This window comes from Daucus carota, chromosome 9 (assembly GCF_001625215.2).
Source record: "Daucus carota subsp. sativus chromosome 9, DH1 v3.0, whole genome shotgun sequence".
Taxonomy (NCBI): Eukaryota; Viridiplantae; Streptophyta; class Magnoliopsida; order Apiales; family Apiaceae; genus Daucus; species Daucus carota.
The window spans coordinates 45,524,554-45,541,626 of NC_030389.2; the positions used below are offsets into that span (position 1 = coordinate 45,524,554).

The 17,073-nt window shown below is 33.6% G+C and overlaps 1 protein-coding gene and 1 non-coding gene across 2 annotated transcripts; both read left to right on the forward strand.

Annotated features, from left to right (window-relative positions):
* Window positions 1-6,611: 6,611 nt before the first annotated feature.
* On the forward strand, window positions 6,612-6,694 carry TRNAL-UAA (transfer RNA leucine (anticodon UAA)). Its single transcript has one exon. It is a non-coding gene; the product is annotated as a tRNA-Leu (tRNA).
* A 4,195-nt stretch (window positions 6,695-10,889) lies between these two features.
* On the forward strand, window positions 10,890-13,850 carry LOC108200400 (receptor protein kinase-like protein ZAR1). Its single transcript, XM_017368529.2, has 2 exons — window positions 10,890-12,564; window positions 12,894-13,850. Exons 1-2 carry the CDS (start codon window positions 11,034-11,036, stop codon window positions 13,529-13,531), a joined length of 2,169 nt encoding a protein of 722 aa, XP_017224018.1. The 5' UTR covers window positions 10,890-11,033; the 3' UTR covers window positions 13,532-13,850.
* The last annotated feature ends 3,223 nt before the right edge of the window (window positions 13,851-17,073 follow it).

Genomic DNA, 17,073 nt, shown 5'->3' on the forward strand with positions numbered 1-17,073 from the left:
TACGAATCTAACAAGATCACTCATGACTATATTTAGTTTTATAGATTAGATGTAAATTAGTGATTTATCTCATGTTATGAATAGTACCGACATTACAAATAGGAAAAGAAAAAAGATACGGAGGGAGTATTTTGTTATCTTCTTAATATTATTCGCTCATCCTGATCTGAAAATAATCTCATACAAGCATCGGAATTCGGAGCTTCGGAGATTAAGCGGGGATTTGGCAAATTGAGTTGAGGGTTTATTTGAAAAACTAAATTTATATATGACTTATTTAGAAGAGAAATGGTTTCAGCTTAAGTACCTTAAAAATTCAAGAAAAAAATTAGGTAGTCTAGTTTTTTTTTTTTTTCCTTATAGCTTCATTGTAACAGAATAAGTCACGGTAGCCAAACACTTTAAATAATTAATAAGTCTACATTAATTTCTCACTTATAATCTATTTCTTTATTTTAATCAATAAGTCACTTCTTTCGACTACAGCCAAACAACCCCTAAATTGGAAAATTATTATATCAAGGCTACTTTTGTAGGTAGTGAATTTTAATATTATAAAATCATCACTTAATATTTGTGATTAAAATTTCATAATATCCATTCATCTCAAAAAAAAATATATCATGTGGGTGTTTTGCAACCTAAGCTTATGGCTTATTTGGAAAAGAAGCAGCTTCAACTTATTTATGGACTGTTTGGCAAGTAAGAGAAGTGCTTAAAATGAGGCTTATAAGCCCAAAAAAAAGGTTAGGAAACCTAGCTTTTTTTGGATTTGGAGCTTATTATAACAAAATAAGTCACGGGTATCCAAACACTTTTAATAATTTATAAATTCAAACCAACTTTTCACTTATAATCCACTTCTTTATTTTAAGCAACAAGTCATTTTTTTTAAGCCCCGCCAAACGGCCCCCATATTTAATTAATCAAAGAAACTCTAGAAGATGCTTAATTACAAATTTCAAATGAAAAGTTGATTTTACTTGCAGCAATATGAGCAGGGCCGGCTCTACCATAAGGCAAACTAAGCAGGGGCTTAGGGCCCCCAAACAAAAAAAGGCCCCCAAATTTTTAAAACCCTTTTATATATATCTGAATACATAAATATTAATATTTGTTTTATTAAAAATTTGTTGAAAACAAACTTTTACCAAATATTTTAAATTTTTTTCATATATTTAATTAATATAAAAAATTTGATTTATTATTTAAAAATGAGAATAATTAAGTAAAGTATCATTTTTTCTGAAAGATTTTTGAAATATAAATTATTTTTATTATGTTTCTATAAATAATATTTATCATATTTATATGAATATTTGTTCAAAAAAATTAATATATATATATATATATATATATTATCACAAATAATTATGATGAAATTAGTGTTTGAGCTTCTATTTTTAGTTTTCACTGTTGTGTGTACATCAATTTATAACTCTTCCTCAACAACCAGCTACTGAACTATTATAATCTTTTTTTTGATATCTTTCTCATCTTCATCGTTCAACATCCAATATTGAGTTAAAAGTCTTATATTAATAATTTTATATTAATATCAAAAAAAATTATATATAAATATGGAAGGGCCTCATTTTTAAGTTTTGCTTAGGGCCCCAAATTTGGTTGAGCCGGCCCTGAATATGAGTAAAAGTGGATGAACTACAAACCAAAAGAGCTCCATGAATCATGATCAGCCAGTCAAATCGACTATGAAAACTGAAAAGTAGTAGGACACGAGAAATCAAGTTTTTCTTGTGGGGGAATGAAGCCACTAGTTACAATTTGTACAATTCATGGGCTCCTTTTAGATCTTAACCACAACTTTTTTTTGTCAACAGTGCCGTGAAAGTATGATTAGTCAACCTTAAATAGCAACCAAAACACAAAAGTGGAAACAATTTGATCAACAGCAAAAGAAACAAAAGTAGCTCAATCCCTCTAATCTGGAGTTCGCTATTCGGAGTGGTTGGGAGCAATTAAACTTGCCGTCCTAAAAAATGCAGGTATCAAATAATTGTCTTTGTTCATTTTTTAATATGTATTAAATTCAGAAATTTTTATATAATAAAATTATTAGGTCGCGGCTTAGGGAGCAAAGAATAATTAAGGTGGCATATACGCATGTGAGGGAGCACCGAAAGTAAATTAATCAAAACTACTGGACAGTAATTCCAACTTATAATTACCAAATCAAATCTAATGAATGCTCCATAATCATAATTCATAACCTCACCGTTACTTATTTTTGGCTGTCTCTAAGCGTCTGATTTTGGTTGAATAATTTACGAGGACGACAAAAATATTATCGTTTTCTTTTCGATAAAAAAATATTAGAAAATGATTATTTTTTTTCGGAATCTCTTGCATTCCTTCTTAAATAAATCTTTTAATATTGAACTTGACAAATAACTAACTCAAGTAGTTGTTTATTTTGTAATTTAATTCAAAATAGATATGTTATTCGTTAATAAATATAGTCGAGCCGCTATCCAACGGGGGCGATTATTATTTTCGAAACGAAGAAAATAAAAAAGTAAAAGAGACAGAGCGGATCTAAATCTGGATTCTACAGCTAAGAGCGATCCGTATAATATCGGAGAGACAGCATTGTATGCAGTTTGATAGGTCCAAGTATTGATATCAAGTCCTGTAACAGAACAGGAACATATTAAAGAATGAAGAGCATCGCTTAGGAGAGGGACAATAACGCATAGAATAATATATCTGCGTAACGTGAAATCTGAATCTATACGTATGGTTCGATGCGTGGAGTTTGTACGTGGGAGGCGCGCAGTATTATAGGGTGAACATGGAGGAAGTGATTAATTGATTCAAATGATTTGGGTCTATTTAACTTTGGCCGGTGGAGATCAAGTTCGTTTCATACTCACTGTTTTCGGATATACATTTTAGTATTTAAATAGGCATTAACATGGTTTCAATCCAGACAATATTCGAATTTACCAAAATTAGAGCATCTCCAATAGTCTCTTAAGTCATTCCTCAAATATAATATAAAATATTCACTCTTAACAATTTAATGTATATTCATCTCCAACAACACTCTTTACATCCACTCTTAAACAATATTTTATTATTAAATGAATAGGACTACAATACTAGAGTGGAAAGAGAAAGTGGATGCTTGTATTACTTTATAATAAAATATAACTTAAGAGTGAGTGAGAGACTCTTAAAAGAGAGGAGAGAGAATAGACTCTTAAGGTTTTGAAGAGCCTTTAAGAGTCTATTGGAGCTTCCATTTTGTTAATGCTCTCTATTTTTTCATTTAAGAGCTTGTTTAAAGAGCTTATTGGAGATGCTGTTAACCTTTACATCAAGTAGTTGATACTATGGAGCAGCGATCTACTTTCAAAACAACTATCGAGCATGGAAATGTTATCTAAAAGACTCAAAAATTTTCATTCTCTTTCGTGGGTGTTTGTTTAACACTTATAAGTCCAGCTTCTGAGATTATAAGTTAGAAGTACTTATTCGTACCGTTTGTGTAATAAGTCAAGAAACACTTATAAAAAGCTAGGAATACTAATTTTTGTTTCAAGACTTATTTCTCAAACTCTTTAATCACTTATAAGTCTTATCTTGTTTCTAACTTCTACTCCACTTATTTATTTTAAGCAAAAAACATTTATATTAAGCTCACCCAAACGGCCACTCAATTTTCTAGTGCAACACTAACAAACGGGGTTCTTAAAGTGTGTCTTGATTTTTATATTCGTGGGGCCATATAGGTTGATATGAAATTTATACTTCCAACGTTCTTGCATAGTTACTGTATATTTATTTAATGCTCGGGGACGGAGAGTACGAATGAGTCAACTACGTACGCAGCAACAGATTCCTGAACATGAATAAAGTACGAAAACCCTAGCTCTATCTCTCAACATGCATGAACCACCACAACCATATTAATGGCTTGCTGTTCACGCCATTTGTCCGACAGATGCAGCATGCACACATACATGTATGTTTTTCTTTTATAACTCATCATTATTATCACTACAGTTGTTGTACGAATTACTCCTTGCTCCAGTTTACATGCATGCAAGGTAAACAAGTAACACTCACGTATACAGCTTTATGTATAAATAATTAAATAATTAAATATAACCAATTCAAAACTTGTTTTCCCGTATTATGCGATGCACAGTCATACAACAACTGCTCATCTGCTCTATATTCTACCTTATCCCAACTAACAACAGTAATTATATTAAATTAGTCTTATCTCAAACATGCAATATGGATCTGGCCCAACTTTATCATATAATGAACGTAAGGGAGATAATCTGGTCGCATGGTCCTATGGTCCAAAAGCTTATCATCCGTTGGATCGTATATTGAACAAATAAGCACCGTTAGATTAGAACAAAATTAAATTCTGTTCTATAAGGAAACTGACATCTACTTGCATGTTTATAATTCTTTTTCCGAATCCAAAACAAATTCTGTCTTTCATGTGTTTTTGGTTTTTTTAATCCAAAATAAATATTTCCTACAAATTTTAATTATAGAATCGTATAAATCACACCGTCAAAAAATTATTTTTATCCATCGGATCCTATATTAAACAAATAAGCACTGTTAAATTATAACAAAATTAACTTATGTTCCATAAGACAACTGATATCTACTTACATGTTTATAATTCCTTTTCTGAATCCAAAACAAATTCTGTATTTCACGTGTTTATGATCTTTTTTAATCCAAAATAAATATTTTCTACCAATTTTATTTGTAGAATCATATAAATCGCACCGTCACAAAATTATTTTTATCTAATATATTTTAAAATAAATAAGCCCGATTTATGTGAGGAACAAATACAAAAACTTTTTCTTAATCCAAAGCAAATTCTACCATCTTATTGCATGTTTATGATTCATCTTCTTAATTCAAAACAAATTCTGTTTATCAATTTTAATCTCGAACCAGAAAAATTTTTAGAAAAATATTTAAATCACATTATAATAATTCTAATATAAAATAAATTTATAAATATAATCTAATAGGAGTTGGCGTCACATATTCTACTTAAAATAATTTAAAATTTGATAGAAAGAATTTAATACATTGACATGATACATACAATTTTAATTTATTATTTATAAATTAATTTTTTTCACACCATTTAAAATATATTTAAAAAGTTTATAAATAATTAAAAAGCTCTCGTGCCTTGCACGGGCTATAAGCTAGTATGAATAATATACATTAACGATGATGGTGGTTGCTATATCATATATTGATATATGAAAATAGAAATACAATATATGTTATGAATTATGATACATCAACATCCATGTTCTGCTTAACTAAGCACTAAACTTGTTTTATAAAATAATATATTTATATGTTCTATTTGTAAATACTAAAATGTATGGGATCCGCAAGATTATCAATAAAATAATGACGTTTGTAGAACATCATTCGAAAAATAATATTTTTTATATTATTTTAAGCTATATTTTATTTGAAGAATATATATGGACATAAAACTTAACTCATATATTTATTATTCATATTACAATAGTAGACTAGTAGTTACAGGCAGTCCATTTATATATTGTACATTTGAAACTTCTTTAAAGAGCTTATCCTCTGTCGTCCCAGGTGCTGGGTTCGACCCTGGCTCACTCCGAGAGTTTCGTAGAACAGATACTCATTTGTAAGGCTATAAGCCATATTTGTCAAAAAAAAATTCTTAGTTTTGAAAAATAAGATCTTTCTGTGTGAATAAGTAGCTAGGAGTGGGCTGTATCTGCTAACTCTGACCTAAGTGACTGGGCCACCCTATTACCACTCGGGCCATGCTGCATGCAGTACTGGGCTAGTTCTGTTTCATTAGAGTAATATTCGAAGAATTGGGCTACAATGATGCTATTTAGTTGAGGTGAAAGCTCGGCAGGTGGCGCTCATGTTTTGACAAATATTCTATAATACTGTACATCCCAATGATAATATGATTATGTTACTTTAAATTTACAGGCAGCTGAGTAAGAATTATCAGGGGAAAAAGGGTAGATATATAATTATGCAGAGTAAAGTTATATGGAGTACACAAAATATTGGAGTATTGGAGTACAAAGTTGGATAAAATGTAATCTATCCATCTAAATTTCAATTTTTTTTGTTCAATAATATTCGTAAACATTTAATAACCTGCACATTATGTTCTACAACATAAACATTGTCATCAAAAGGTAGAATAATGACTTTTATAAATTACAGTACTCTATGTTCTGCAGTATAACTAATAAGCAGAATAATAATGTTAATACTTGTTAAAGTTGAAAGATATTAATGATTGATAGACAATTATGTGCAAGACAACTTATAAATGATAGATTGTATATAAATTTGCATAATCAAATATATTATTTATGATTAAACTAAAAAATTAAGACTTGTACTCCAATACTCCAATGTTTTTGTGCACTCCATAGAACTTAACTCTAATTATGCATGCCTTAAATAACTAAGAATTATCAGGAAAAAAAAGGGTAGATAATTATATAATATGCATGCCTTAAATAACTTCGGGATCTGGCTAGTTAGAGGTAGAAATGGAGTTTCTAAACATGTCAGCTGGTTTGCCCGAGAGGTTAAGGGGGAAGACTTAAGATCTTCTGCACATAAGTGCGCATGGGTTCGAACCCCATAGCCAGCACATTTTTTTCTATTTATTTTTGCCTCTTGGTAGATTTATGGATCGATCAGCAGATATTTGGTCTGCATAAATATAAACTGAGAAATCATGGCTTGGCGAAGAAGAATAAAGATATGATTTGATTTGTCATTGGTTGGGTATAAAAACACAAAGAGCAATATATTGTGAGGTGGAGTTCATAACTATCATAAGTGTAGCCGCAAACCTGTCTTCCAAGCGAAGATTTTTGGGTTGGGGACGTTCGATTAAAAAAACACACACCCCAGCAACCATAACTATTAACATCCCTCCCTTAAGATGTACTTCAAGCAAGCTTAAAATACGTATATTTATATTATTTAATAAACAAAGAGGATATCTGTTATGAATAATTAATTCCTACCCCCCACCTTGGTGCATGTAGTCTAAATGGTCTCATACTATAATCAGGGTAGATCTCAAGTATGCATGCTGCTCCTATAGTCCTATATCACAACCAACTTGCATGTTAGGTAATTAATACAATTGTGTCATCTATAATAATAATACTACTATTTATAATTCCACGGCTCTTGATAATCATCATGCCGAACTTCTATTGATGGATGATTGTTGGTAATAATATATTTCGTTTTTAAGAATTAAAATATAGAAATTTTGGAATGAGCATTTAGAACGCGGATAAACGAGATCCGGTATATGCATATATAAAATTAGATATTATATTTTTTAAATAAGAAAAAGAAATGAAAAAGTTTTTACAACAATGGAAGAGATCCGGATCCCTTGATATACTATACACAGACGGACGGCACAAAATGTAGATGTAGATGTAAATGCTGGGTGTGGTGGTAGGTGTTGAAGATTATTTATGGTTGGGTGGGTTAGTTATTGTGGGAAAATGGGTTACATCCCCATCGATCTCGCCCCATGCTATATCGTCAGTGCTTTACTCTTGAGTGGCGATGCATGAGTAATTTATGTTGGTCTTTCTTTAGTGCCAAGACAAGAAAAAATTGATCATGTTTTCATTTACGGCACCACCTTGTTGGAGTCAGGGACGAAGCCAGCAAACATTTATAAGGGGGGCCAAAAAGTTTTCTTTAACACAGTGAAATTTTTCGTCAACACCGTAAAATATTTAATATAAAATAAATACAAAAATACTAGTAAAAAAATTATAGTAGAACCTTGCGTTCTTTTAAACCAGGAAATCAAGTATATAGTTGTGTCAATTAAAATATTTAGCTATTTCTCTTTAGATATATAAGAGTATAAAATATCAGGAAACTCATCATAATAATTCTAAATTATACGATAATCTTTAATTAGCAAGTAAGACACATTAAATGAAATTATATTTCAAAAAAAATGATATTGTATTTTAAACAAAAGTAAAATTTTTACAATATCACAAAAACTAAATATTATGCTTATTAACCTTACAAAAAAAATATTATACTTATTTAGAAGATGAGAAACTATAGTTTAAACAAGTAAAAACTGATAATGCGCGAGTACTATTCTACGAAAATGAAGAAAGTGAGGTATAAGTTTCTCGGATAAGAAAGACCTCCACCAAAAATTCTTATTTTTGTAAAAGAATTATATTGACGTTTACCTTTATCACATATCACATTTCACGATCTTTTTCTTAAATAGTATAATTATATATATATATATATACACACACACACACACACATATTTTTGTTTATTTTTATTTATAAATTTGATCTAATACATAAATTAGAGAAATCTAAAAATTAACACTTCATCTTACAATGTTAATTATCTCTTAAGACCGAACAAATATTTTTCTGGGGGGGCCAAATTTTTATATTTATATAAATATAGAGATAAAATACAATTTTTTTCAAAGTTATATAATACAAATTATAATATTAGGGAAACCCTAGGGGGGGCCATGGCCCCTTCTGGCTCCTATGTAGCTTCGTCCCTGGTTGGAGTCAATAGTACCACCGCACCGCACTACACAATTACTTGAAGCTAAGTGGAAAATAAGTTTATCATAGGGGTTATTAGGACTTAGCATTTGATTATATAAATTTTAATTGGAAGTGCAGTCCATTAAACAAAGATCATCACTCCTTTAAACGTTCTTTGTTGGATTCCTTGGATTTCAGCATCAATGGCAATCGAGTGGCCATTCTTTAATGTGCGTGTGCTATAATTGATTTTCTAGAATTTCTCATCATGCGGCATGCAGTGACAGTGAGTATTCAGTTTTGGGCTTTAATGTACTCTACACAGTGTTACACAAATCGGGAATAGGTCTTAATCGGTTGAGCTGCCGATTCAGGGATTAATCGGAAATCGGGGATTAGTCGGAAAGATTAATCGGAGTGAAAATCGGATTTATTTTAATAGTAAAATATTACTTAATATTTAGTTATTATTATATTAGCTATTTAGTAACTAATATATTTACTATATTCATAAATTCTATAATTATTCCTATTTAAAGTAATATAGTATTTTAATTTTTAATAATTTATCATATATACTTTTATTAAGGAATATATATAAGGATTAATCGGATTTCAAAAATCGAATCGGTGGCCGACCTTGCAGGGGATTAATCGGGAATTAATCGGCTAAATCGGGGATTTTTAGAACACTGATTCTAGTGATTATTTTGAGAAATTAAATTATTAGAGCAAGTCCAATAGGTGTGCTAAATCAAGTCTTAAATCCAAAAATAGGGAATATGGGATAAAATTGCACTCCAACACTATGCTAGTGATGTGCTAAATCACTAGCACAAGCCTTCCCTTCCCTATTTTTAGAATATGCTAGCCACTTCTAAACTATTTTTATCATTAAAATATTCATTTCTCTCTCTCCTCCACATCATTTCCCTCTCTCCTCCACACCAAAGTTGTTTAAATTTAATATTATTATAATAATAGGGAATGGATATAGGGAGTACTATTGGAGCTCATGTGCTAAATCTTGTGCTAAATGACTAAGACATATTATTTTATAATATTTTTGAGGAACCTCTTAGCATAGTGCTAAATCTTGTGCTAAATGACTAAGACATATTATTTTATAATATTTTTGAGGAATCTCTTAGCATAGTGTTGGACTTGCTCTTAGGGGAAACAAGAGCACTTTAGCAGAAGCGAAAATAGAAGCAAACTTCCAAAAAATGATGTGATTCGGTTTCCTAGCAAACAAAGACAAAGAGCCTTGTCTTGCAATCCAAATTTGCAAGCCAATGATACCACATTATTGTATCACTGTGCGTCAAGAATCGCTTTCCACTTTCTCGTGGGTTTGGCTTGTTTCTCCAAATATGGTGAAAATAGTCAGGATCTATTTGTGACCTCATATATACCAATAACATTATTATTTCCGGTTTCTTTTTATTTATTTTCCATATATATGACGTTGGACCATACAGTGCACTCGTTTCCCTTGCAAAACGTACCACTTGATTTCTCGAACACAATGTACAACAACTCAAGAGTAGGGTTCATGTCACAGCGGCACGGGCATGCGAGATTGGGCATGCTCAAGGCATGCCTTTTGTCCATTTGACATGCTTTTTTACTAATTTTTTATATAAATAATAAAATTTATATAAATATTATATCTTATGAATATTGAAAATTTTAAATATAATCCAACTTCATAGTTAAATATTAGATAAACTACTAATATAAGTTAGTATTGTATTAAGTTCAGTTCTGTTCTTAATATTTACTAACTTTTGTTATATTTGTAAGTGCACTTTAGGTACAATCCTATAATGATGCAGCAGTTTTTGCTATATTTAATGGAAAATGCCTATAAACATGCCAGTGAGAATGTACCCTACTGGAAAGGGGCTGACACGTGAAACCGTCACACCAAAGATCATCTAATCATCCCCACACAATTCTTGCTATTTATCTAGCGTTTTTTTCTCGATTCTGGCTCAAACTGATATTTAAAATAATATATATTATTTTTAACATAAATGAATCTGATTATTGGTAGAAGAATACAAAATCTTAAAAAAATGCTGCCCATTATTCTTTGCAACACAATTTGATTATCTTAAAAAAACAAAAATAATGTGAGATGATTAAATATAATAATGATAAAAAGCCACCTATTGCTTTCCTTCTACTTCTATGATCTCTTTCATGCAGGTACGTGGACCCCATCTCATCAAATATATGAAAATTACAAACTCCTCTTGTCTCATCTCATAAATCCCACCTTCATTAACTCCTCTCCCTCTGCCTCCTCACCCACCACCACCTTTCTCCGCCGCTTCTCCGCCACTTCTCCGCCACACCACCACCACCACTGTCCACATCTCTACACACCCCCCCTATGTACATACAATGATCAACCTTAACAACTCTGTTTTACTATCTTTATCTCTCTTGATTATCTACATTAACGTTTGTTTTGTGTCAACACTCTCGCTCTCCTCCGACGGACTCTCTCTCCTCTCTCTAAAATCCGCGGTGGAGTCCGGCGACAGTGTATTTTCCGACTGGAACGAGAACGACGCCGACCCATGTCACTGGTCCGGCATTTCGTGCTCCAACATCACCAACAGCTCCGGCCCGCGCGTCGTCGCTATAGCCATCTCCGGCAAGAATCTCCGCGGCTACATTCCGTCGGAACTCGGCGCTCTTACTTATCTCCGGCGTCTCAATCTTCACGGTAACAGTTTTCACGGCTCCATTCCGGCTCAGCTCTTTAATGCTTCTTCACTGCACAGTATATTTTTGTATAGTAACAATTTATCCGGCTCTTTGCCGCCTGCGTTGTGTAATCTGCCGAGGTTGCAGAACCTTGATCTTTCGAATAATTCGCTTTCGAGCTCGATTCCGCGAGATTTTCGGAATTGTAGGCAGCTGCAGAGGTTGATTCTCGCCGAGAATAAGTTATATGGGGAGATCCCGGTGGGGGTGTTTCCGGAGCTAGCTAATTTAGTTCAGCTTGATTTGTCTTCGAATTTGTTGAATGGATCGATTCCTGAAGATATAGGGGAGTTGAAGTCTTTATCAGGGACATTGAATATGTCTTTTAATGAATTTTCGGGTAAGTTGCCTAAGTCCATGGGTGATTTGCCGTTGACTGTGAGTTTTGACCTTAGGAGTAATAAGCTGAGTGGTGAGATTCCTCAGACAGGGTCTTTTGCTAATCAGGGTCCGACGGCGTTCTTGAATAATCCTCTTTTGTGTGGATTTCCTTTGCAGAAATCTTGTAGGGGAGACAATGGAAGTGATTCTTCTTCCGGGGTTCAGAATGTGTCTCCCGCGAGTGATAAGAAGGATTCGGGGAAGGGACTTAAGCCTGGTCTGATCGTTTTGATTTCTGTTGCAGATGCTGCTGGGGTTGCGTTTATTGGATTGGTGGTTGTTTATGTGTACTGGAAAAAGAAGGAATCGAATGGTTGTAGCTGCACTGGAAAGCGGAAGTTTGGTTCTAGTGAGAAAGGTCATTTGTGTGTGTTCCCTTGTATTGGTGGAAATTCGGGTAATGATTCGGATGTACATTCGGAGAAAGGTGGGGTCGGTAGTGGAAGTGGTGCTGGTGGTGGTGAAGGGGACCTTGTGGCGATTGATAAAGGGTTTAATTTTGAGTTGGATGAATTGTTGAGAGCATCTGCCTATGTTTTGGGGAAGAGTGGGCTGGGAATTGTGTATAAGGTAGTGCTTGGTAATGGGGTGCCTGTGGCAGTGAGGAGACTTGGAGAAGGCGGTGAACAGAGGTATAAGGAATTTGTTTCGGAGATTCAGGCGATAGGGAGGGTTAAGCACCCTAATGTTGTTAAGTTGAGAGCTTACTATTGGGCTCCTGATGAGAAGCTTCTTATCAGTGATTTCATCTCCAATGGCAATCTCATATCTGCTCTTCGTGGTAAGTTGATATTCTATTTTTCTACTGAGATTCTGAACACTCACTTATAACTTGCCAGCATTACGTTTTCTTTTCACTCCCTGTTGTTGCTATTTAGTACCACTAACTATAGCCATTACAAAAACAAGATTGGTCTAATTGTTGCCAATGAATTTTATTGTTATCTACTGTTTGACCTGATTATCTGATAGGAGATGATGACACCGCAATATTTGACTACATTAATGTAAATGTTGAGTGATCTATCATGAATGTGGAGGACATACTCTATTCAGTTCAGTGTCAATACTTTTTACAACAGAACTTAACACTGACTAATTTATTAACAGGACGCACTGGTCATCAACCATCGAGCCTTTCTTGGTCAGTCAGATTAGGAATAGCAAAAGGAACCGCCAGGGGGTTGGCCTACCTACATGAATGTAGCCCAAGAAAATTCGTACATGGAGATATCAAACCTTCCAACATCCTCCTTGACAATGAATTGCAGCCGTTCATTTCCGATTTTGGCCTCAATAGACTAATTAACATCACAGGCAGCAATCCCTCTTCCTCTGGGGGATTTATAGGCGGAGCCCTTCCTTACTTGAACTCTGTCCAACCAGAGAGAGCCAATAACTACCGAGCACCAGAGGCTCGGATCACTGGTAGCAGACCTACGCAAAAGTGGGATGTGTATTCATTTGGAGTTGTCTTGCTTGAATTGCTAACGGGAAAATCTCCCGATATATCCCCAGCCGCATCAACTTCTACTGAGTTTATAGATCTAGTGAGATGGGTTAGAAAGGGTTTTGAAGAAGAAACCCCATTATCGGATATGGTAGATCCATTGTTGCTTCAGGAAGTTCGTGCCAAAAAGGAAGTGCTGGCAGTGTTTCATATAGCTCTTGCATGCACCGAGGTAGAGCCTGAAAGTCGACCAAGGATGAAGACGGTCTCTGAAAACCTGGAGAGAATTGGATCATAAGATATAGCTGGTTCATTATTCAACATTATCATTTAGGAGCTTCCATTGGTCTCCGCTAAATATAGAGGATTTTGTGTTTTCATGTCAGTCAATTGTCATTTTTCATCATCCCAGATATCTCGAATCTGCCGTCCCTTCAACAAGGTACTGCAGTTTGTGGGTTAATGAAAAGTTTTCATAAGTACCTGCTTATAAATTCATTCTTTAGTTTCGCCAAAGTAATTAGCAACTTGGCTACATTTGTAACTTATATATGTTTTTTCTTTACCAAAAAAATGTTTACATGTTAGTTTCTTAGTTATTTTGCTTTTCAGGTGTAGTATTTAGTTTCTACTATCATAAGAAACTTTTGCCAATCATATAGCTACAGATCTTAAGACTCAGAGAATTATGGGTTTGTAATCAGAAAACTTAAATCTCTGAACTGAAAGTCTGTACTTTAGCGGTGTCCTTCACTAATCATCCATGTCTGTCACTCTCGAGTCTCATATGCAGACAGTAAGACTATTACCCTCATATGAAACATACCAATAGCAAGGAACTTATTTTAGATCAATCATTAGTTCATTACCCAAAGTGAATACAGTAAACTTGACAAAAACTCAATAATTTACCACATAACAGCAACACAAGATTCATGTGTAACTTGCTAACTGTTCCGTAAATCCTGAAAAACATGTTGCATATGTAAGAGTTATAGACTAATAGGTATAGAATTCAAACTTTAGGCCCAGTATTTTCCCTGCCAGTAGAAGATTTAACCTTTTGCCTATAGTCATCTGGAGTTCATGAAACTTGTCTTATAATTGTACAGAATCGATCTTGACTCTTAAGTAGTTTATGAATATAGATGAACAGATTACCGCTTTATAAACTCTGTGCATCGGAGCAGCAACTTTTTCATGGTATTTGTTGTTCCATCTGATATTGCAGCTGTGTGTGTACGGAGCATGATAATTCATGTGTAAATGTACTTGCGACATTACCAAAAGGGGTGATTGGCTTTTCTGATGGTGACTTGTATGGTTAGATTAATAATTAGAGGGTACTTTTTGCAATTTTCCTGACTTACAAGTCAGGTAAGAAAGAAAGTTACACACCCTCTTAAATAGAGTATAACTGATTGTACTGGGCTCTTAACATGAGTATTTATCTGGCTGAAATCATAGCAGGAGGTCTAAATCCAACCGGAAGACAAGATATCACACGAACAGTGACCTTGTTCTTGTACCTCCTGCAGATTAAAATCGTCTTTCCTCCCCAGTTAAAGATCGATACAATTATCTTCTTCAGGGGTTTCTCTGCTTCATCTGATACTTTGGTCGTCACATTAGGCATAGGCTTTTCCAATTCTTCGCTTATATTAGCGTCCCCTCCCCAGTGAAGTGAATAGCTTCTTAAGAAAGTCCTTCGAGTGCCATAGTCTTCTTGTCGAAAACTCCTGGCTCTAGGAACATTTTTCCTTGAACCTATAGGTTCCATGCTATTCAAATAGCAAGTTCTTGAACAGAACTCTTGGTTCTTATACTACTCGAGAACCTCCTGCCAAGATCGCGAATGTACATATCTTAACACAATTGACAGAACATAAACCAGTCCTTGACTTGGAGAGCTGTGGGTACGATGATGTCAAGGACATTGTACAAAATCTGAGAAACAATAACTTGTGAGTTGTGTCTGAATATGTTATGTATGTTGATGCTAGTGGCTGTCCTTTTTCCATTCCACCTTGTTTAGGTTCTGTCAAGGTATTTCTAATCGGTTACTTTTGTTAATCTGAGATGTCAAAAAACTAGAAAAAGAGGTAACATCTGTCTGTCATCATCAGCAGGGGTGAACATGGGTTGGGTTGGGCGGGTTTTTGGAAAAAAACGACCCAACCCAATTAGTTCGGGTTAATAAAAACTTAACCCGTTAACTGAAATTTTTTTATCTAACCCAACCCTACCCAACCCAATTAATTCGGGTTGGGTCGGATTGGTTTGGGTTAAACTTGCGAAAATTATAATAAATAAAAATTTAGTCATTCATCGTGATAGGAAAAAAAAAAAAACTCACTCGCACACCGCCACACCGGTAGCTAGTAACAGTCGGCATACATATTTATAGTTACTCGGTTTCTATGAATCATTCACCAATATCAGTCGATGCGTAAGTTTTTGATCGAAGAGGGAAGCCTGTTACGTTGGTGAAACATTTAAACAATGTGAAATAATAGGAAATTGTTGTATACACACTCAGTTATGAACTCTTATTTATAATGTGTATATCAGTTCATTAACGAATCATTAATCATGTTCAAATTCCAAAAGTAATCATTTACATTTTATAGTTATCGAGATACTTAAAATTATTCATATTGCTGTTGTAAATGTATAGACACACCCTAGATAAATCAAATTAGGTTAAAGATTGATTGAGATAAACTAAAAAATGTAAAATAGGTATGTAAATATTATATATATGTGTATATATATATATACATATACATATATATAATCGGGTTGGGTTGGGTTAGTTCAGGGTTAAAATCTGTAAAACCCTGACCCAACCCAACTTAATCGGGTTTTTTAAAAATTAACCCATTTATTTTTCGGTTTTGAACGGGTCGGGTTAATCGGCCTAAAAAAGGGTCGGTTTGGGTTGGGTTAGCGGGTTGAACGGGTTTATGTTCACCCCTAATCATCAGGAGTCCGCTAAAATCAGATTCTTGTCATCTTTTGGGTACTGTATAATAAGGTCTGTGCAGTAGTTTTGAAAATAAATATAATTTTAACTTTTGTGCTCGAGTTGAATAAAAGTTGGAACTTCTTGTCTACGTATCCTCGTCTCCTCGACATTCATGCGGCTTGTAATTGTTCATTTCATGCGGAGTACTTGGCAAGCAGATCGAGCATTTACGGTTTTTGTTTGCAAGAAAGGGAGCAAGTTGGTCTGGTTTTTGGAGGGAGATCTACTGAAAGTCCGAAACACATAAAAAGATGTTATACTCCCTCCGTCCCACAATACATGTCTCTTTTTAAAAAATTACGCATATTAAGAAAGCATTGATTAGATAAAATTTTCTCACCTCTACCCCTAATAAATGCATGAATGTAGACTCTTATTCAACCTACATTAATTGTTATACAACTTTCAAGAAGGGTAATTTTGAAATATTTGCAATATATTTGCATTGGAAACTAAAAGTAGACATGTATTGTGGGACAAATTTTTTTTTCAAAAGAGACATGTATTGTGGGACGGAGGGAGTAATAGATATGTGGTGCTTTTATCCCTTTTCTTTTCATTTTTTTTAAAATTTTTAAACGAGTATTTGTAACATCCATCTAAAAGATTTCCCGATCGGATGTTTAAAAATTAAACTCGACCACTAAATTGTGCATATATTATAGAACCATTTCCATGTTGAAAAAAAAGCTAGGTAACGCCACTTTAGTACAATTAAATCAATTATTTAAGAAAAAAAGTGTAAAAAAGGGATTTGAACAAACGATATTACTAAAAAAAAAATATATACATATCAATTTCCAAAATAGTTA

What these genes read in the sequence shown, in the direction of transcription:
- LOC108200400 (XM_017368529.2), top strand. Translation starts at nt 11,034, where the DNA reads ATGATCAACCTTAACAACTCTGTTTTACTATCTTTATCTCTCTTGATT. An exon ending in TCTCATATCTGCTCTTCGTG is followed by an intron (nt 12,565 to 12,893) that starts GTAAGTTGATAT and finishes ATTTATTAACAG; the next exon opens with GACGCACTGGTCATCAACCA.